The sequence below is a fragment of the Ornithorhynchus anatinus genome, chromosome 4 (assembly GCF_004115215.2).
Source record: "Ornithorhynchus anatinus isolate Pmale09 chromosome 4, mOrnAna1.pri.v4, whole genome shotgun sequence".
NCBI lineage: Eukaryota > Metazoa > Chordata > Mammalia > Monotremata > Ornithorhynchidae > Ornithorhynchus > Ornithorhynchus anatinus.
In genome coordinates this window covers 90,771,991-90,790,429 of record NC_041731.1, presented here as the reverse complement: position 1 = coordinate 90,790,429, position 18,439 = coordinate 90,771,991, and the positions used below count along the sequence as shown (strand labels likewise).

General features: G+C 42.0%; 1 protein-coding gene across 1 annotated transcript in view; it reads right to left on the bottom strand.

Moving 5' to 3' along the window:
• DPYD (dihydropyrimidine dehydrogenase) overlaps positions 1 to 18,439 on the bottom strand; it is an 832,560-nt gene that overhangs the window by 772,248 nt on the left and 41,873 nt on the right. Inside the window, exon 2 of the mRNA XM_029062931.2 lies at positions 1,284 to 1,394. Within this exon, the coding sequence (XP_028918764.1) occupies positions 1,284 to 1,394 (111 nt within the window). The remainder of the gene's footprint in view (positions 1 to 1,283; positions 1,395 to 18,439) is intronic.

The window sequence follows — 18,439 nt, the reverse complement described above, 5'->3', positions numbered from 1 at the left end:
GACTCCCAAGCCCGGGCTCTTTCCACTGAGCCACGCTGCTTCTGCTCTAAGCACTGGGCACTGTTCTAAGTGCTGGAATAATGGTATTTATTAAGCGCTTACTATAATAATAATATTGGTATTTGTTAAGTTCTTACTCTGTGCAGAGCACTGTTCTAAGTGCTGGGGTAGATACAGGGTAATCAGGTTGTCAAGCACAGTTCTAAGCACTTGGGGGGCGGGGAATACAAGGTAATCAGATTGTCCCACGTGGGGCTCTCAATCTTAATCCCCATTTTACAGATGAGGTAACCAAGGCACCGAGAAGTGAAGTGACTTGCCCAAAGTTACACAGCAGACAAGTGGCGGAGCCGGGATTAGAACCCATGACCTCTGACTCCCAAGCCCGGGGTCTTTCCACTGAGCCATGGTGAGGCAAAGTAACAACTATGCACTTCTTAAGGCTTTTGCAATTGGCAGTTTAGACTTTGGATTTGGTTAAGCTTCCTCTCTCACCTCCCGAACTTTAAAATTAAGCTTGTCAGTGCCTCAGTTCTGCAGGGTACGGTCTGCCTAGCATACTTTCACACCAGCTGTCACTGCAGGTCATATGGGTAATTTCCATAGTCCTGTGGGCAAGGAATCACACCCCCTCAAGACTTCGGAGTCTAACACAGTAAGCGCTCAATAAATATGACTGAATGAATAACAGTGGTCATCTTATTTCCTGCTGGCTCTCACCCCAACCCCACCCTCCCACCAGAATTGGGGGTCTCTTAGGATTAGGATACTCTCTGGGAACCCAAGTACTTCCTCTGCTCCCTCTCACACTAACTCCTTTCGATATGTCTTTTTCGATTTGGCAGCAAAAAGAAAGGGAATAGGAAGGAGACCTGGTTTTACCCTAATGTGATAGTATTATTGTTAGGCCAATTCCTTGGCAAAAACACAGCTTCTTTTTTAAGACAAAGGACAACAAATGTGCTTTGGGCCAGGCTCAAAAGGCTTCTTGGCATTAAGTGCTTGTTTTATTTCCCCAGGAAAACAACTTCAAAAACTTACATCTAAATGAATCAGAATTATTTCAGTAAAGTGTTGCCGTGACACTTATGAGATGCAAACCCACATGGAGAAAAACATTCTTTTGAGATTGACTGTAGCTAGGATGCTTGGAATAAATGGTCAGAGAGGTTAAAACAATCACAATCGGATTTCTGTACCATAAACTGCATTTCTAGCATTAAATTCAACTCATATTGAATCAACAGGGCTTTCTACATGTAATTATGTTGAACGGTACTTACAAAGCAGTTCTTATCAAGGTTTCTTTTCCAGTGCTTCTTGTCTTGCTTCTTTGCTGCTGTGGAACGTACAGTAGCGTGAGATCGTATTCGAGGATTTAAGCCCAGAAGATTCTGTAGAAAGAAAATTCATTAACCTCAATTTAGCAACAAAAATATAAAGACATAAGTGAAAACATAAAATAAATGAGTCCGGCTTTCACAGAACCTGCAGCTATTTTGTACCGGAGTTCATTAGAACCACTAGGGACCGTTTCACACCCCTCAGAGGTGGATGAACAATGTTTTCAGCGATTCTCTACACTGATCCCTAATGGTTGGAAGAAGTTAATACTCTTTCCAAAATGCCTTACTTATCTGAGTTACCATAGGCTTTGGGAGAAACTTTTATTAAAGCGCCAGGAAGGAAAAAAAGGAGCTTCTGACCATTCTATAATAAAATCAGTAATTTTAAACCAATTCCAGCTATAGATATTTTGCTCATCTCACAGAAGCACTGAGAAGCTTTGAGTGTCGACAGAGCTTGTATAACCCAAATAAAAAATGGCACTTCAATCAAAAACGTATGATTTTAGTTAAACTCCTTACTTCTTACATAACTTCTTGCATTGTCACCCAAATTGCTTGGAACCCAAAAATTCAAAGCAATACTCATTAGATTGCACTTTCACTGTATTAAAAAAAACCCCTTTGAACAGAAAATAATATATTAGCTCTACCACAGTATGTGTTCCTTTGGAGTTTAGGTACTGGAAATTCCAAGCCCTCTTGTTATTAGTGGCATCTGGAGCCATTTACTCCACACCCAGTTTGGTATAAGCTCCTTGTCAACCAATTCTGTCATAGTGTACTTTCCCAAGTGCTTAGTACAGCGTTCTGAACACATTGTGTGCCAGTCTACTTGTTTTGTTGCCTGTCTCCCCATTTTAGACTGTAAGCCCATTGTTGGGCAGGGATTGTCTCTGTTGCCGAACTGTACATTCCAAGCGATTAGTACAGTGCTCTGCACACAGTAAGTGCTCAATAAATATGATTGAATGGATTATGCACTCAAATACCACTGACTGACTAATTACTGCACTTGAGGCTTTCCCCCTGGCTCAGAATTTGTACAGCATAATTGCCACCCTTCATAATAATGGTTTTGTTAAGTGTTTACTGTGTGCCAAGCACTGTTCTAAGTACTGGGATGTATACATGATAATCAGCTTGGCCACAGTTCCTGTCCCACATGGGTCTCAGTCTCAATCCTCTTTGACAGATGAGGTAGCTGAGGCACAGAGAAGTTAAGTGACTTGCCCAAGATCACACAGCAGACAAGTAACAAAGTCTGGATTAGAACCCATTACCTCTGACTCCCAAGCCCGTGCTCTTGCCACTAGGCCATGCTGCTTCACATTCCTGGCACCTGCCTGCCCCCCAGCCATTTTTCGCATTTCACCTGGCTTTTGTTTAATAATAATGTTGATATTTGTTAAGCGCTTACTATGTGCCGAGCACTGTTCTAAGCGCTGGGGTAGACACAGGGGAATCAGGTTGCCCCACGTGGGGCTCACAGTCTTAATCCCCATTTTACAGATGAGGGAACTGAGGCACCGAGAAGTTAAGTGACTTGCCCAAAGTCACACAGCTGACAAGTGGCAGAGCCGGGGTTCAAACCCATGACCTCTGACTCCAAAGCCCCGGCTCTTTCCAGTGAGCCACCCTGCTTCTCGTTTAGGTTGATTGGGTCACAGTAGAGAGTCAAGGCTTCCAGAAGCAGAGGAATAGAAGGGAATTGACAGATCTCAAAAGGGAATCCCAGCAGGCATGGCAGAAGTAGTTGAAACATAGCTTACAGAGATCACTCCCATCCCACTTGTTTACTAACACCCTTTACGAGTAATGTAGCCTACCCTCTATCCTCCAGAAGTCATATGGACCTGAGACCATATGTAACGTGGATATTGATCAATGGTATCTATTAAATACTCCCAAGTGTTCAGACCAGTACTCCGCAGAGAGAGAGAGAGCGTCTAGTCCTGCCATCTAGTTTTATACCATTCAATCGTATTTATTGAACGTTTACTATGTGCAGAGCACTGAACTAAGCATTTGGAATGTACAATTCGGCAACAGATAGGGATAATCCCTGCCCAACAACAGGCTCACAGTCTAAACAGTTCAGCTTTCAACTGGCCTATTCTCTGAGTGGTGGAGGCTCAGCATCAAATGTATTCATGTCCTTTTCATCCCCAACAACCAGGTCTCTCTTCTCCATGTCAGGTAAATTAAGAACAAGTACAACAAGATGTGCGATGCCAAAGAGGAAATAATCCAAGGCTTTGAAGATCATGGAATTAAGAATTTTACATCACTAAAGAAATTATAGGGTCCTGCACCTGTCATCAAGACATTTTCGAAAAGATGTTTCCTGTCACCGCAGCGTGGCTCAGTGGAAATAGCCCGGGCTTGGGAGTCAGAGGTCATGGGTTCTAATCACAGCTCCACCACTTGTCAGCTGTGTGACCTTGGGCAAGTCACTTAACCTCTCTGTGCCTCAGCTATCTCATCTGTCAAATGAGGATTGAGACTGTGAGCCCCACGTGGAACAACCTGATTACCTTGGATCTCCCCCAGTGCTTAGAACAGTGCTTGGCACATAGTAAGAGCTTAACAAATATTATTATTATTATTATTATATGAAGAGATTGCTCAACAGCAACAACATTCCAACTATTTTGTATTTATCCCAGTGCTGGCACACAATACTCAAATACCATATTAAAAAAATAATAATCTCCATAAACCTTCTTCTGCTAAAGATGGGGCCCTAAGATTTTTTAGTTTTACAGAAAACATAAAAAGATACGTTTCATTGTCTACGCAGCTAACAGTGTTTGAGGTTGCGTATCACAGGCATTGATGAGTGCTATCAGAGAATTTCCTAGGGTTTTTAAGGTTTTTTTTTAAGGTTAATAGTGGCATCAGTCCCCTCCTGATTCTCCTAACTCAGTGGTGCTTAGTACAGTGTTTGCTTTGCACACAGTAAGAGGTCAATAAATACAACTGAACTCAATGAATATGGCTGCTCTTTTCAGTCTCTCAGGCTTCTCCTCTGCTTCCCATCCTCTAACTGGGAGAATCCATCAAGGCTAAGTTCTAGATCCCTTTCTATTTTCCATCTACAGACATTCCCTTGGAGAGTTCATTAGCTCACATGGTTTCAACCTGCCATCTACACATTGATTATTCCTAAATCTACTTTTTATACCATGATCTCTCCTCTCTTCTGCGGTTTCATATTTCCACCTAGCTTTAGGACACCTCTACCTCTCCCCAACAGCTCAAATTAAACAGATCTTTCCCATCACAGAGGTAACATCCCTGTCCTCCTTTGTCTCAAGACCATACCCTTAGCATTATCCTCAATTCATCTCTTTCATTCAACCCACATATTCCACCAAATCCCGCTGCTTCTACCTTCACAGTCCACCCTTTCCACTCCAAACTGACACTCCACTAATCCAATCCCATCTTAACCACTGCCTCAGCCTCCTCATTACTCTCCCTGCTTCCTTTCTCCCAACTCCAGAACTTACTTCTGTCACAAAAAGGTTCAGCCCATGTTTTCAGTCTGTTTCCCACTTCTCAAGAACCCCCAGATGGTTGCCTATCAACCTCCACATCAAACTCCTTACCATTGGCTTTAAAATATTACCTCACTGACTTTCTACTTTAACCTAGTCCACATACTTCACTGCTCCTACACCAACTTACTCTATCTCATCTATCTCACTGCCGACACCTCCCCAGTGTCTTTCCTCTGGCCTGGAAAATCCCCACACTCACACAACGGACCACCACTCTTTCCTTCCTTCAAAGCCTTACTAAAAATCACATCTCCTCCAGGAAGCCTTCCCAACTAAGTCCTCATTTCTCCTATCTTCTACTCATTATGTTCCCTTGCCCCTGGATTTGTACCCTTTATTCATCTCACTTTCATCCCCCCAGCAGCTTTGTACATATTAATGCATTTTAAAGCCTGTATTCCACTCTAGGATGCAAACTCCTTAAGGGCAGGGAATAGGTCTACTCTTCCTATTGGACTGTACTCTCCTGAGTGCTTAGTACAATGTTCTGCACACAGTGAACACTCACATAATACGGTTGATTGATCAATGGCATAATACAAGTTAGTCATTGAAAAACATGTTTTAAACGTCCTACTCCTTAGCTTTCCTAAGAGGCAACCTCTCAAATGCAGCTATTTATTCTACCAGAGTCATGTTCACACCAATCAATTCTCACAGTAATACATCAGGCCCCATCTCTAAACAGATATTTTGATCTCACTGGAAAGAGCCGAATTTGGCATTAATGTAAGCAAATTAAGACTTGGGGTGGGAGGGTGAATAAAAATTATCAGATCTTTACCATTTAATAAAGTTAATTCTCAGAGTTTCCTTCCCCACTCTGAATTTTTTTAATTTTTGAAAAAAATGATTTTAATTATTGAAAAAAATTGATGCAGAAATTTAAGTATAGATAATACAAATATTTAAGCAAACACCAAAAAAGTTATCTATGAGTCCCATTGTACTGAAAGCACTGAGTTCTCAAAGGTTACAATATGCGGTTCAAACCAGGAACAAAGAGTGGATTAAGGAATAGAACACCTTATTCTGTTCAACCTAGTAGCATTTCTGCAGTGAAGATTTCTATAGCGACAATTGCAGAATTTCAAGACAAAATAGTGTGTTTTAGAATTAATACTGAAATGTAGTCTATAAACAAGAATTACTCTACAGACTGTCAGATTCCACCATCATTAACATTTTCTGAACATTTCCAGTATTTAGAGCACTGTACTAGGTAGCTGGGAACGTAACAGAACATTCAATCCCAGCCCCCATGGAAGTTATCAATTGAAAAAAAATTGTCTAAGGAAGTCAAGTTTGCAAACTGTATAAAACGATCAGGAGAGGTATAGCTGGCTTTATATTTGTGTGCATCCAGTGATGTTGGTGAGCAGATGGCTATCCACAAAATCAGACTAAACAAATAAGATCACTTCTCCCAAAAAGCAAATCTTATCATCACCCAGCCTCACTCAAGGCTCGCTCTATCTGGCTGCCAGGTACATCTTATAAATCTTTCTGTCTTGGTTCCCATATCATCAATCCAGTCCTGGATACCCCGCACTTAACTATTCAAATACATAAAGTGTATTTGAATATATCACATTGAACATTACTGAAAAATGCATCTGCTTGCCTAGAAAAAATGTTTCTACACTTTCTATTTATAAACTCCCATAGAAGAATACAATGCTATTTCTTAAATCTAGCCCACGAGAACATCTCTTTCCTGAAATAAATTCAAGTATGGAGTAGTGCTGGGTTTTCCAAGGATCCATTCTAGGTGAAGTAAAAATAAACCTAGGAATTAGACTTCCCATTGATGGATTCGTGAACCTACCCTGCTGGCAGAATTCCTAGAGAGTCTGGAAACTGAGAGCTTTGGAAATGCAGGGCCAAGATTTAGATTGGTCTTGGAGACCCAGGCACCTGCAGATGTATGGATGGTTTGGGAATAGTTCCTTCTTTGCAATGGTGGGGTTCAAACCACCACAGATCCTCTTATCTGACAGTAACAGGCCTGGGAGTCAGAAGTTGTGGATTCTCATACTAACCTGTTTAGACCTTGAGCTCATCACTGATAAGGGATTGTCTCTAACTGTTGCCGAATTGTATATTCCAATCACTTAGTACAGTGCTCTGCACATAGTAAGCGCTCAATAAATACTACTGAATGAATATCTCTGCCACAGACTGCAAGCCCGTCAGTGGGCAGGGATTGTCTCTATCTGTTGCCGAATTGTACATTCCAAGCACTTAGTACAGTGTTCTGCACATAGTAAGCGCTCAATAAATACTATTGAATGAATGAATGCTGAGTGACATTGGGCAAGTCACTTAACTTCCCTGGGCTTCCATACCTCATCTATAAATGGGGATTAAGACCGTGAGCCCCAAGTGGCTCAGGGACTGTGTCCAACCTGATTACCTTGTTCCCAGTGTTCGGCACATTGTAAGCACTTAATACCTCAATTATTACTATAATTAGAATTACAGAAGCGTGGAAAAAGACAGACTACATGGCTTCTAGACCCACAAGAGCCATGAGAGCCTGATCACAGGGGGCCACTGTGTAATGGATCAGATCCCCTAGACAACTTCAAATTCCCAGGTTCCTCAAGGCCACCACAGAGTTGAGGGACAAGGCAATACTGTCCAGCGCTACAAAATGTTTGCCACTCGGCAGTTTGGTAACTTTTGCAGACCTGGTAAAGCCCCCTTTGGAAAATAAATTTGGAAACATGATAACTTTGAGGGAATGCAGTTTTCCTTTTGAGGAATATTCAGTCATAAATAATGAATTTAACATTGATTTGGGTTGTAAACTTAAAGAACAGCTTTTAAAAATGGCAAACATTGAATGCACCCAAACTGAGATGCACAGACAAATGGTGTAGTTTCATTTTTATTTCAATAATCCATAGTGTTTTAAATGATTGGCTGTCAATAGAGTAATGCAACTTCTGAGAATAAATATTCAGAGTGTCATTTATCTGTAGTTTATCACTGCAGCTTTTTTGGTTCTTATAGCATAGATAAAAAGCAATATGAAACAAAGTATTCGGTTAACCTTTTCACAGAAAGTTAGAGGGCAGGATTCAATGGATATTGAAGAAGAGATAAATTGAGTTGGGCAAGGCTAGTTCCTGACAATTTATCTTCATAATATCCTAAATAAAAGGTGATGTAAACCCTGTCTTCCCCAGACTTTCCCATCACTGTAGACAACACCATCATCAAAAGCCCATAAACTTGGCATTATCCTCAACTCATCCCTTTTGTTCAAAATATGCATTCAGTCAGGCACCAAATGCTGCCAGTTCACAACATTTCTAAAATCCTCTCCTTCCTTTCCATACAAACTTCTATGCAAGCACTTAAATTCCACTTTTTTATGATATTTGTTAAGCACTTACTATGACCAAGGCACTGTACTAAGTGCTGGGACAGACAAAAATTAATCAGGTTGGACGGACTCCCTAACCCACAAGGGGCTCAGTCTTAATTCCCATTTCGCAGATGAGGCAACAGGCACAGAGAATTTTCCTAACATGCCCAAGGTCACATAGTAGACAAGTGGCAGAACCAGGATTAGAACCCAGATCCTCCTAACTCAGACTGGTGCCATATCCATTAGGCTACACTGCTTCTCTTCTCTGCACCCTGACTACTGCATCAGCCTCCTTGATGACATCCTTGCCTCCAGTCTCTCCCCACTCTGCTGATCAGATTATTTTTCTTAAAAAAAAAACATAGTCTATGTCTCCCAAGTACTTGGAAACCTCCAGTAATTGTCCTTCCATCTCTGCATCAAACCTCTTACCATTGGCTTTAAGGCACTCAATCAGCTCTTCTCCTACTTTACCTCGCTAATCAATTACAATCCATCCCACACATTTACAGTACCTTGACCTCATCTTTCTCACCAACTCCTTGCCCACAACCTCCCTCTGTCCCGGAACTCCCTCCCTTTTCACATCTGACAGACCACTCTCCCCACATCAATGCCCTACTAAATTATGTCCCCCGAGAAGCTTTCATTTCCCACCCTATTTGCACTCCCCTTGGGGTTGCCTACCCCTTAAGCACTTTGATACTCAATCCCACCTTTAGCATCACAGCCCTTATGTATATATCCTTATACTCCACCATTTCCCTAACTGTAATTTTAATGTCGGTCTCCCTCTCTGGACTGCAGTTTCTTTGGGGGAGAGATCATGGGTACCAACTCTATTGTACTCTCCCAACCAATAGAGTGCTCTACACACACTAAATGCTCACACACTGATTATTCTAAAAATTCAGAATTGAATAATTGATAGCAATACCAAAATACCTTCAAAGGAGAGATTTATAAAAGTTAACACTTACTGTCTGATAAATCAATATGCAGTTTAGTACCTTTGACTTTTAGAAATATACCCCAAGAAGGCTCTCTGAGTTAGTAAATTAGTTTCCTTAAAAGGTGCATTAACCCCTTTGGCATAAGATTATCAATTGATGGAACTTACTGAGCACTTACTATGTGCAGAATACTCTACTAAAGGCTTAAGGATTATGGTAACATTATGTCTAATCTTTGTTTTTGAATCTCCCCTGTAAGTAGCATATTGTAATCACTTGATAAATGACATACTAACAATATCATATGGCATGATTCATGCCGTTACAATGCTGTTGAGGGAAAAAAGGATGCTGGTGCCTGAAAATTGGCTGATTTTTACTGAAGAAAAATTTCACTAACCTCCAAATCTTCATTTTGCCAATATTCATATTTCATTACAGTGACTTCCTAAAATGCTGCCATAAACCCAACACCTTTGCTTCTCCAAACTAAGAAACCCTCAAACTATGCTTCTCTAATGACGGTGCCACAAATTACACATAATTTAAGGGAGTTTAGTGGCATGATTTTATTGACAATAAAGTATGACCACCAAGCTCACAGACAGGTCTACAAGATGTGAAGTAAGAGTTGCATATTGGCACTCATTCCTTTGTTGACACCATTCTGAGACTAAGTGTGAGTGCTGAAAGAGATGATCATGAATTTTGCTGCTGAAGAGGAAGATTTATGCCCACATATAAAACAAGACTGACAGGGAGCACAAAAGAGGATCCTCCCTAAACAAAGAAAACCACCAAGCCTTAGCTTTAACTTTGTCATTTAAATTTCATTACCACTTTATGAAGCATTTTCTGTAGGGAAAGTTTTTTTTTTTTAAACATAGAGAGGTAAATATGCTTTGCTGGCTTAAAAAAAAAAATCCACCCTGCTCTCTTTGAAAAATGGTGATTATTTGAACACCAGTTACCATTTAACCTCCTTGACCCTTCATAAATCTGAATTGCAAACTCCCCTGTCTTTCCAGTCCTTGTCATTTAACATGCTTAAAAAATAAGGATGTTGGGAGGGTGATCCCTAATCATGAATATAGATGAAAAGACGGTAGCCATCACTAGATCTTTGGAGCATCTGAGCTGGCTAGAGCATCGTTTTGACCTACTGTGGCATTTCTTCATTTATCTTATGTTGTTCCCTACAGAATTATTTCAGGGCTTTGCTTGACCATATGGGAGGAAAATGGGTGGCTGCAAGATACCCAATTAGCTACCAAAATGGGGGTACAAATAAGAGGAACCTCATCAACTCTGAAATCCCTCTCTCTGACCACAACCTTCTCATTTGCCTCCTCTCTCACACTCCTTCTCCCCATAAATCTCTATTATCCCTCCACAGAGACCTCTGTTCTCTTGACCCCATCCATCTCTCTCAGTGCATCACACCCCACCTAGCCTCCCTACCCATTCTTCCCACACTTGATGACCAAAAAGATGCTCTCAACTCTACCCTCTCTACTCAGCTCAATCCCTTCGTCGCTCTTGTGCTACTAACTCACTGCCCTGGATCACATCCCCTGACTGCCTCCTTCACTGTTAAGCTAGAACTGTTGAATGCTGCAGGAAGAAATTTCAACACCTGGCCAACCTTGTCCACTTTAAGTATATCCTTTCTTGCCTTAACTCTGCCCTCTCCTCTACCCAACAATACTCTCTCTTCCCTTATTGAAAGCCCATGCCCATCATCCTCATAAGTTGTTCTGGACATTTAACTCCCTCCTCAGGTCCCCATCCCAACCCCTCCCCCATCCCTCACCCCCAACAATCTGGCCACCTACTTCATTGAGAAAACACCATTAGGTCTGAGTACCCCCAAATTACCCCTCCCTCTCAGCCCCCTTTACAACTTTCCCATCTTTCCCAGTAGTATCTTCTGAGATCTCCTCCCTCCTCTCAAGTGCCACCCCCTCCACAGGCCCATCAGACCCCATTTCCTCACACCTTATAAAAACTCTCACCCCTTTCCTCCTCCCCTCAACTTCCATCTTCAACCGCTCGCTCTCCAATGGCTTCTTCCCCTCTGCCTTCAAACATGCCCACATCTCCCCCATCCTAAAAAAAACCGCCTCCCTTGACCCCCAGAGTCCCCTTCAGTTATTGCTCCATCTCCCTCTTACCCTTCCTTTCCAAACTCCTGGAACGAGTCATCTACACTCGCTGTCTCAAATTCCTCTCCTCCAATCTGGCTTCCGCTCCCTTCACTCCACTGAAATCACCCTCTCAAAAGGTCACCAATGACCTCCTTTTTGCCAAATTCAACAGCTCTTACTCTATCCTAATCCTCCTCTACCTCTCAGCTGCCTTCGACACTGTCGACCAGACCCTTGGCCTCAACACGTTATCCAACTGTGGCTTCACTGAATCCATCCTCTCCTGGTTCTCCTTTTATCTCTCTGGCCATTCATTCACAGGCTCCTTTGTGGGCTCCTCCTTCCCTTCCCATACCCTAACTGTAGGGGTTCCTCACAGGTCATTTCTTGGTCCCCTTTTATTCTCCATCTACACTCACTCCCTTGGTGAGCACATTCACTCCCAAGGCTTCAATATCACCTCTATATGGAAGACACTCAAATCTACATCTCCTCCTCTGATCTCTTTCCCTCCCTCCAAGCTCGCATCTCCTCCTGCCTTGAGGACATTTTTACTTGGATGTCTTCCTGCCACCTAAAACTCAATACATCCAAGACAGAGCTCCTTATCTTCCCTCCCAAAAGCTGTCTTCTCCCTGACTTTCCCATCACTGTGGATGCCAAAATTATCCTTCCCATCTCACAAGCCCGTAATCTTGGTGTCATCCTTGACTCCACTCTCTCATTCACCCTATATATCCAATCCGTCACCAAAGCCTGCTGGTGACACCTTCACAAAATCGCCAAGATCCGCCATTTCTTCTCTATCTGTACTACTACCACACTAGTACAATCGCTCATCCTATCTCAACTGGATTACTGCAGCCTCCTTTCTGATCTCTCAACGCACTGTCTCTCCCCACTTCAGTCCATATTTCACTCTGCTGCCCAGATAACCTTTCTACAGAAACTCTGTGGGCAAGTCACCTCCCCTCTCCTCAAAAATCCCCAGTGGTTGCCTATCAACCTCCATATCAAGCAAAAAACTCCTCACTGTTGGCTTCAAAGCTCTCCATAACCTCACCCCCCTTACCTCATCTCCCTGTTTTCCTTCTACAGCCCAGCCCACACACTCCTCTCCTCTGATGCTAACCTTCTCACTGTCCCGCCGTCGAACCCTCGCCCACGTCCTACCTCTGGTCTGGAACATCCTTCCTCCTCAAATCTGCCAATTGCACTTCCCCCCTTCATAGCCCTACTGAAGGCTCACCTCCTCCAAGAAGCCTTCCCAGATTAAGCTCCCCTTTTCCTCAGCTCCACCTCCCCTCTGCATCACCCCAACTCGCTCCCTTTGCTCTATCCCTCCCATGCCCAACAGCACTTTTGTATATATGTACATATCTATAATTCTGTTTATATTACTGCCTGTTTCCTTGTTTTGATGTGTATATATTCATATATATCGATAATTCTTTTTATGTATATTGATGCCTATTTACTTGTTTTGATGTCTGTTTCCCCGCTTCTAGATTGTAAGCCCAGTGTGGGCAGGGATTTTCTCTACTGTACTTTCCACGTGCTTAGTACAATGCTCTGCACACAGTAAGGACTCAATAAATGACTGAATAAATGAAGACTTGAAGCAGAGTCAAAACTTATTTAACAGGAAATCAATGGGAAAATCGATGGTATTTATTGAGCCCTTACTGTGTGCAGAGCACTGTATTAAGTGCTTGGGAGAGGACAATATAACCAAATTGGTAGACATGTTCCCTTCCCACAATACATGTACATTCGAGAATGGGAGACAGACATTATTCTCAATAAATTATGGATACGTATTCAAGTGTTGTGGAGTTGGGGGCGGGGGGGGGGGGGTAGGTTGAATAAAGGGAGCCAGTCAGAGCTACCCAGAAGGGAGTGGGAGAAGAGGAAATGAGGGCCTAGTCAGGGAAGGCCTCTTGGAGGAGATGTGGCTTCAATAAGGCTTTGAAAGTGAGGAGAATAATTGTCTGTCGGATATGAGGAGGGAGGGCTTTCCAAGCCAGAAGCAGGATATGGATCAAGGATGGTAGCGAGATATATGAGATGGAGGTACAGTGAGTAGGTTGGTATTAGATGAACCAAGTGTGTGGGCTGGGTTTGTAGTAGGAGAGCAGAAAAGTGAGGTAGGATTGGTCAAGGTGATTAAGTGTTCAGACACGTTTATGGCAATCAGAAGAGAGTTTTCTCTCCCAGAGCAGAGATCAGGAAAATTTACCATTTAAATCACTCAAAAGTCCTTCGTGCTTACTGCCCAACACCATTCTCCCTGTCCCCTAAACACATAACCTTGATGTCACCTTTGGCTCTTCCTTCAATTCCCTCAAAATTCAACCTACCTGTAACTCTTGCCAGTTTATCTTTTCTATAATTTCATGGATTCACCTCAACTCTTTCTACTATTATCATCACGGTACATATTCCTATCATCTGCTGGGTGGTGCAAGACTCCTCACATTCCTTTCTGATCATAGAGATAATTTTCTCAACTTTTCAAAATTGTGTTCAGTGGGCATTTTCCCTATCCAAAATGTTCAATTACTCAATTGCTTCTCAAAGGAAACTGAAGTTCTGAGCACTGACTTTGAGGCTATTAGCTGGCTCCTCAATAATAAAAATTAGAATACTAATTATCGTGGTACTTGTTAAGCACTTACTATGTGTCAAGCACTATTCTAAGTTCTGAGGTAGATATAGGTTAATAAGGTTGGACACAGTCCTTGTCCCACATGGCGCTCACATTCTTAATCCCCATTTACAGAGATGAGGGAACTGAGGAACGGAGAAGTGAAGCGACTTGCTCAAGGTCACACAGCAGATGTGGTAGAGCCGGGATTAGAACCCAGGTCCATGCTCTACCTACTCAGCGACACTACTTCCCTCTCCTGCTACACTACAGTTGTACTCTTTGCTTCTTAAAGAAAGTTCACAGAGCCTTCCCATATAAACATATCTCTGGAAGACTAGCGGGGGATAGACTAGGTTGAAGAGGCCTGGACCCAGTCCATAGCCCCAGCTACCTACAAATGAAGACAGGTTAAGGAAGTTGGGGCCAGTAAATGCTTAACAAATTCCATAAAACACATCAAGACCAAAGCAGCGGGAAGCTCTGACTAAAAGAAAAGGGGAGATAGTTAGAGACTGACGTACAGTTAGGGCCAGTGGCAAAGACACGAGCCAGTATTACCTGAGTATAGATTGGATACCGGGCTCATCTCTGAATATAGTTTGGTCTGATGCAAGTGAATGCAAGTAGACAAGTTACTTCCCTCAATTATTCCACCCCTCAAATGCTATGAAAAGGCTCTATACATTCTCTCTCGAATCACTAAATATCAAGAGTTAAGCTTCAGTCTAGGAAGCTGAGAATTCCCCAAAACAGTTTTTGAGCATTTACTCTCAAATACACTTTAAGGTGTAGTATCAACTATTAAAACACTGAATGCCCTACAAAAAGTCAATCGCAATTGAAGATGGCATAGTGAGAAGCAGCATGGCCTAGTGACAAGAACACGGGCCTGGGAGTCAGAAGGTCATGGGTTAAATAATAATAATAATGTTGGTATTTTTTAAGCGCTTACTATGTGCCGAGCACTGTTCTAAGCGCTGGGGTAGATACAGGGTAATCAGGTCGTCCCACGTGAGGCTCACAGTTAATCCCCATTTTACAGATGAGGTAACTGAGGCACAGAGAAGTTAAGTGACTTGCCCACAGTCACACAGCTGACAAGTGGCAGATCCGGGAGTCGAACCCATGACCTCTGACTCCAAAGCCCAGGCTCTTTCCACTAAGCCACGCTGCTTCCCAATCCCGGGTTCCAATCCCGGCTCTGCCACTTGTCTGCTGTGTGACCCTGGGCAAGTCACTTCACTGTGTCTCAGTTCCCTCATCTGTAAAATAGGGATGTAGACTGTGACCCCCCCTAAGTGGGACAACCTGATTACCTGGTAACCACCCCAGTATTTAGAGCGGTGCTTGGCACATAATAGGCACTTAACAAATACTATCATTTCCCGATTAGACTGTGAGCCCATCATTGGGCAGAGATTGTCTCTCTCTGTTGCCAAACTGTCCATTCCAAGCACTTAGTATAGTGCTCTGCACATAGTAAGTGCTCAATAAATACTATTGAATGAATGAAAGGATGGAGCACATGAGAGTGAGGAGACCTCGATTCTAATCTAAGCTCCACCACTTGCCTGCTTTTTGACCTTGGGCACATTCCTAAACTTCTCCATGCCTCAATTTTCTTATCCATAAAATGGGGATTAAATGATTTTCTCCTTGTGCCTTCGACTGTATTACCCCTCTGGGACAGGGACTCTGTCCAATCTGATTATTCATTCGTATTTATTAAGTGCTTATTGTGTGCAAAGCACTGTATTAAGTGTTTGGGAGAGTACATTTTAACAGACACATTCCTGCCCACAACGAGCTCATAGTAAGTGTCTACTCCAGAGTTTAGCCCAATGCTCTGGCTGCAATTGTTATAATTCATTATTATTTAGTGAACTAGATTACACCAATTTAGCCTGGAATCTAAACAACAAAATATGTAAATGTTGACAAGACAGAGTGCAATTTATGATGTATGTGTCCCCTGAAGAGTTAACAAGGAACCTAGTTTAGATGAATCAACAGATTTGAAAAGTTTACATTTCACTAATCATTGACAAGAGGGTTTGAAAAAATCTCACTTTCTTCAGAGGTTAAAGATTAGGCATTGTGTTTGCTAGATTGCTGTGCTAAGCTTTCATTAGCTGCAAGAACTGCAATTCACTTGCCTGTTTAATTATAGGGATCATCTAGGTGTGGCAAGGAAATTAAGGAATGTGTTCACTTGCTTTTTTTTTTGATGGTACTACATACCAGGCCCTGTATTAAGCAATTTCATAGATACAAGCTAATCAGATTGGACACTGTCCATGTCCCACGTGGCACTCACAGTTTAAAGCCCCATTTCATAGATGAAGTAACAGGCACAGAGAAGTAAAGTGATTTGTCCAAGGTCACAAAGCAGACAAGTGGCAAAGCTGGAATTGGAACTCAGGTCTTTCTGACTCCGAGGCCCGTGCTCTATCTAGTAGGCCATGCTGATTACCATAAATGCTATCTCTTAAAAGATGAAACTTGAAATTTGGCTTCATTCTTTCAACAAATTAATACTGAGTTATTTACTAAAAACTCTTCAGATGGTTTTCTCTATTCATTAATTATTCTAAGCAATTTATCAAATACAAAGTTAAATTTTGCTTATGAAAATGAAAAGCATAAGTTGGCAGCCATGAGCCATTGTTGACAAAAGGTTCAGAGAACCTGAGTAAAATTACAGCCATTCTTTAAATAACGATAGGAGTGGGAATTCTATTACAGGAAAAAAGTTGCACTTATGATGCCATTTTGTGTCTATTATGATAGAGGATTGTGTAAGAATGGGATTGGAAAGATATGTGAACACAGCTTTTTCCCTTCACTATTGGGCCCCATGTGACTTTTTCTGCATCGAAGCATTTGTTGTTGGAAGCACCTGTCCTGTTATTATGCCCAGTGAGTACAGGGCATTTATAATGATGATGGCATTTGTTAAGCGCTTACTATGTGCCAAGCATTTATCAGCTCACAGTAGCTTCTGGGTGATTTTCTGGAAGACTTTGATTATTATTCAGAGCCTTTTAAATTGGAAATAAAAATTTGTAGTGCATCCAAATTGTTCTTGATTCTAGTTATCGCGATTAAGTTGTCTTGTTTTTGTCCATATGTCTCCCCCAATTAGACTGTAAATCCATCAATGGGCAGGGATTCTCTCTGTCTGTTGCCGAATTGTACATTCCAAGCGCTTAGTACAGTGCTCTGCAAATAGTAAGCACTCAATAAATACTACTGAATGAATGAATGCTTTGTGTTACCAGGTTCCAGGTTTTTCAGTGCCTCCTTAAGCACAAGTGCACAGAGTAGCCCGAATAGGCCAGAATCCACTAACCAGCTCTGATTACCCTAATACTAATGGGACAAGCATCAGACAGGGCCCTGACTAAGTGTAAATTTGACCAGTCATATCAACGAGGAAAAGGCTTACAACCTGGATACACTTCCCAGAATAGCTACATTTGCTTAGGTGTTATCTGAGCCCAAATATGCTGGTGGTGCTAAATGAAATTTTGTAAGAAGTAAGAGTACTGTTTAGAAGTTTACTGTTTCTTCCTGGGCTTCTCCTGTACTTTATGGTACCATAAAGATAAATCTTCCATCTCTATATCAATAATATTTCAAAGTACAAAAGGCATTTGCTTTCTTAATCAAACGGGCTGTTCCTTGAGTTTTGGAAACAGTTTCCTGATATTCTAAACAGAAAAAAAGATGTTCCACTAAAATTACTAGAGATAATTCTAGTTCTGTGTTGGGCACAGCCATAGACTAGCACTAGGTTGAGTGGTTTACACATGTATCCTACTGTATTTCCTCCGCATCAAACTTCCTAGTAGCAAATGGGGAATAGCATTTGAGCCTCATTCCCTCCTACCTGCTAGTTCCAAAAAGGAAGCCCTCGCTAATGAAATGCAGAGGCAAAACTTATACTTGACCAGCTGGTTGCCTTTCTTTCCTGCCCAGATATATTAATACACCCAAAGAGAGAGAACAGAGAATTAGAAGGAAAAGGCAGAACATACAGACTGCCAACAGACGGCAGAATGGAAGCTCCTTATGGTCAGGGCAGTACTTTTTAAACTTACATTGTGGGCACCTCAATGTAATATAATGTTTTGTACACCATAAGTGCTGGAAGAGCATGGGTTGATTTATTAATTGGATCAGAAACACATTAGTATTGGGCTTCTCTGGCAGTTCCTGCTGTACCACAGAAACGCAGGCTCAAATGTCTTTTGACCCAATTAAGCAGATTCTTTTCCATCTCTTCCCCTATTCCCACCATGTCCTGAGGCAATCCAACCACCTCAACTCTTCTGGTCCAATGACCCTTTCATCTAATAACTCAAGGGAGGCTATGAATTCTGCCTTCCCATAACT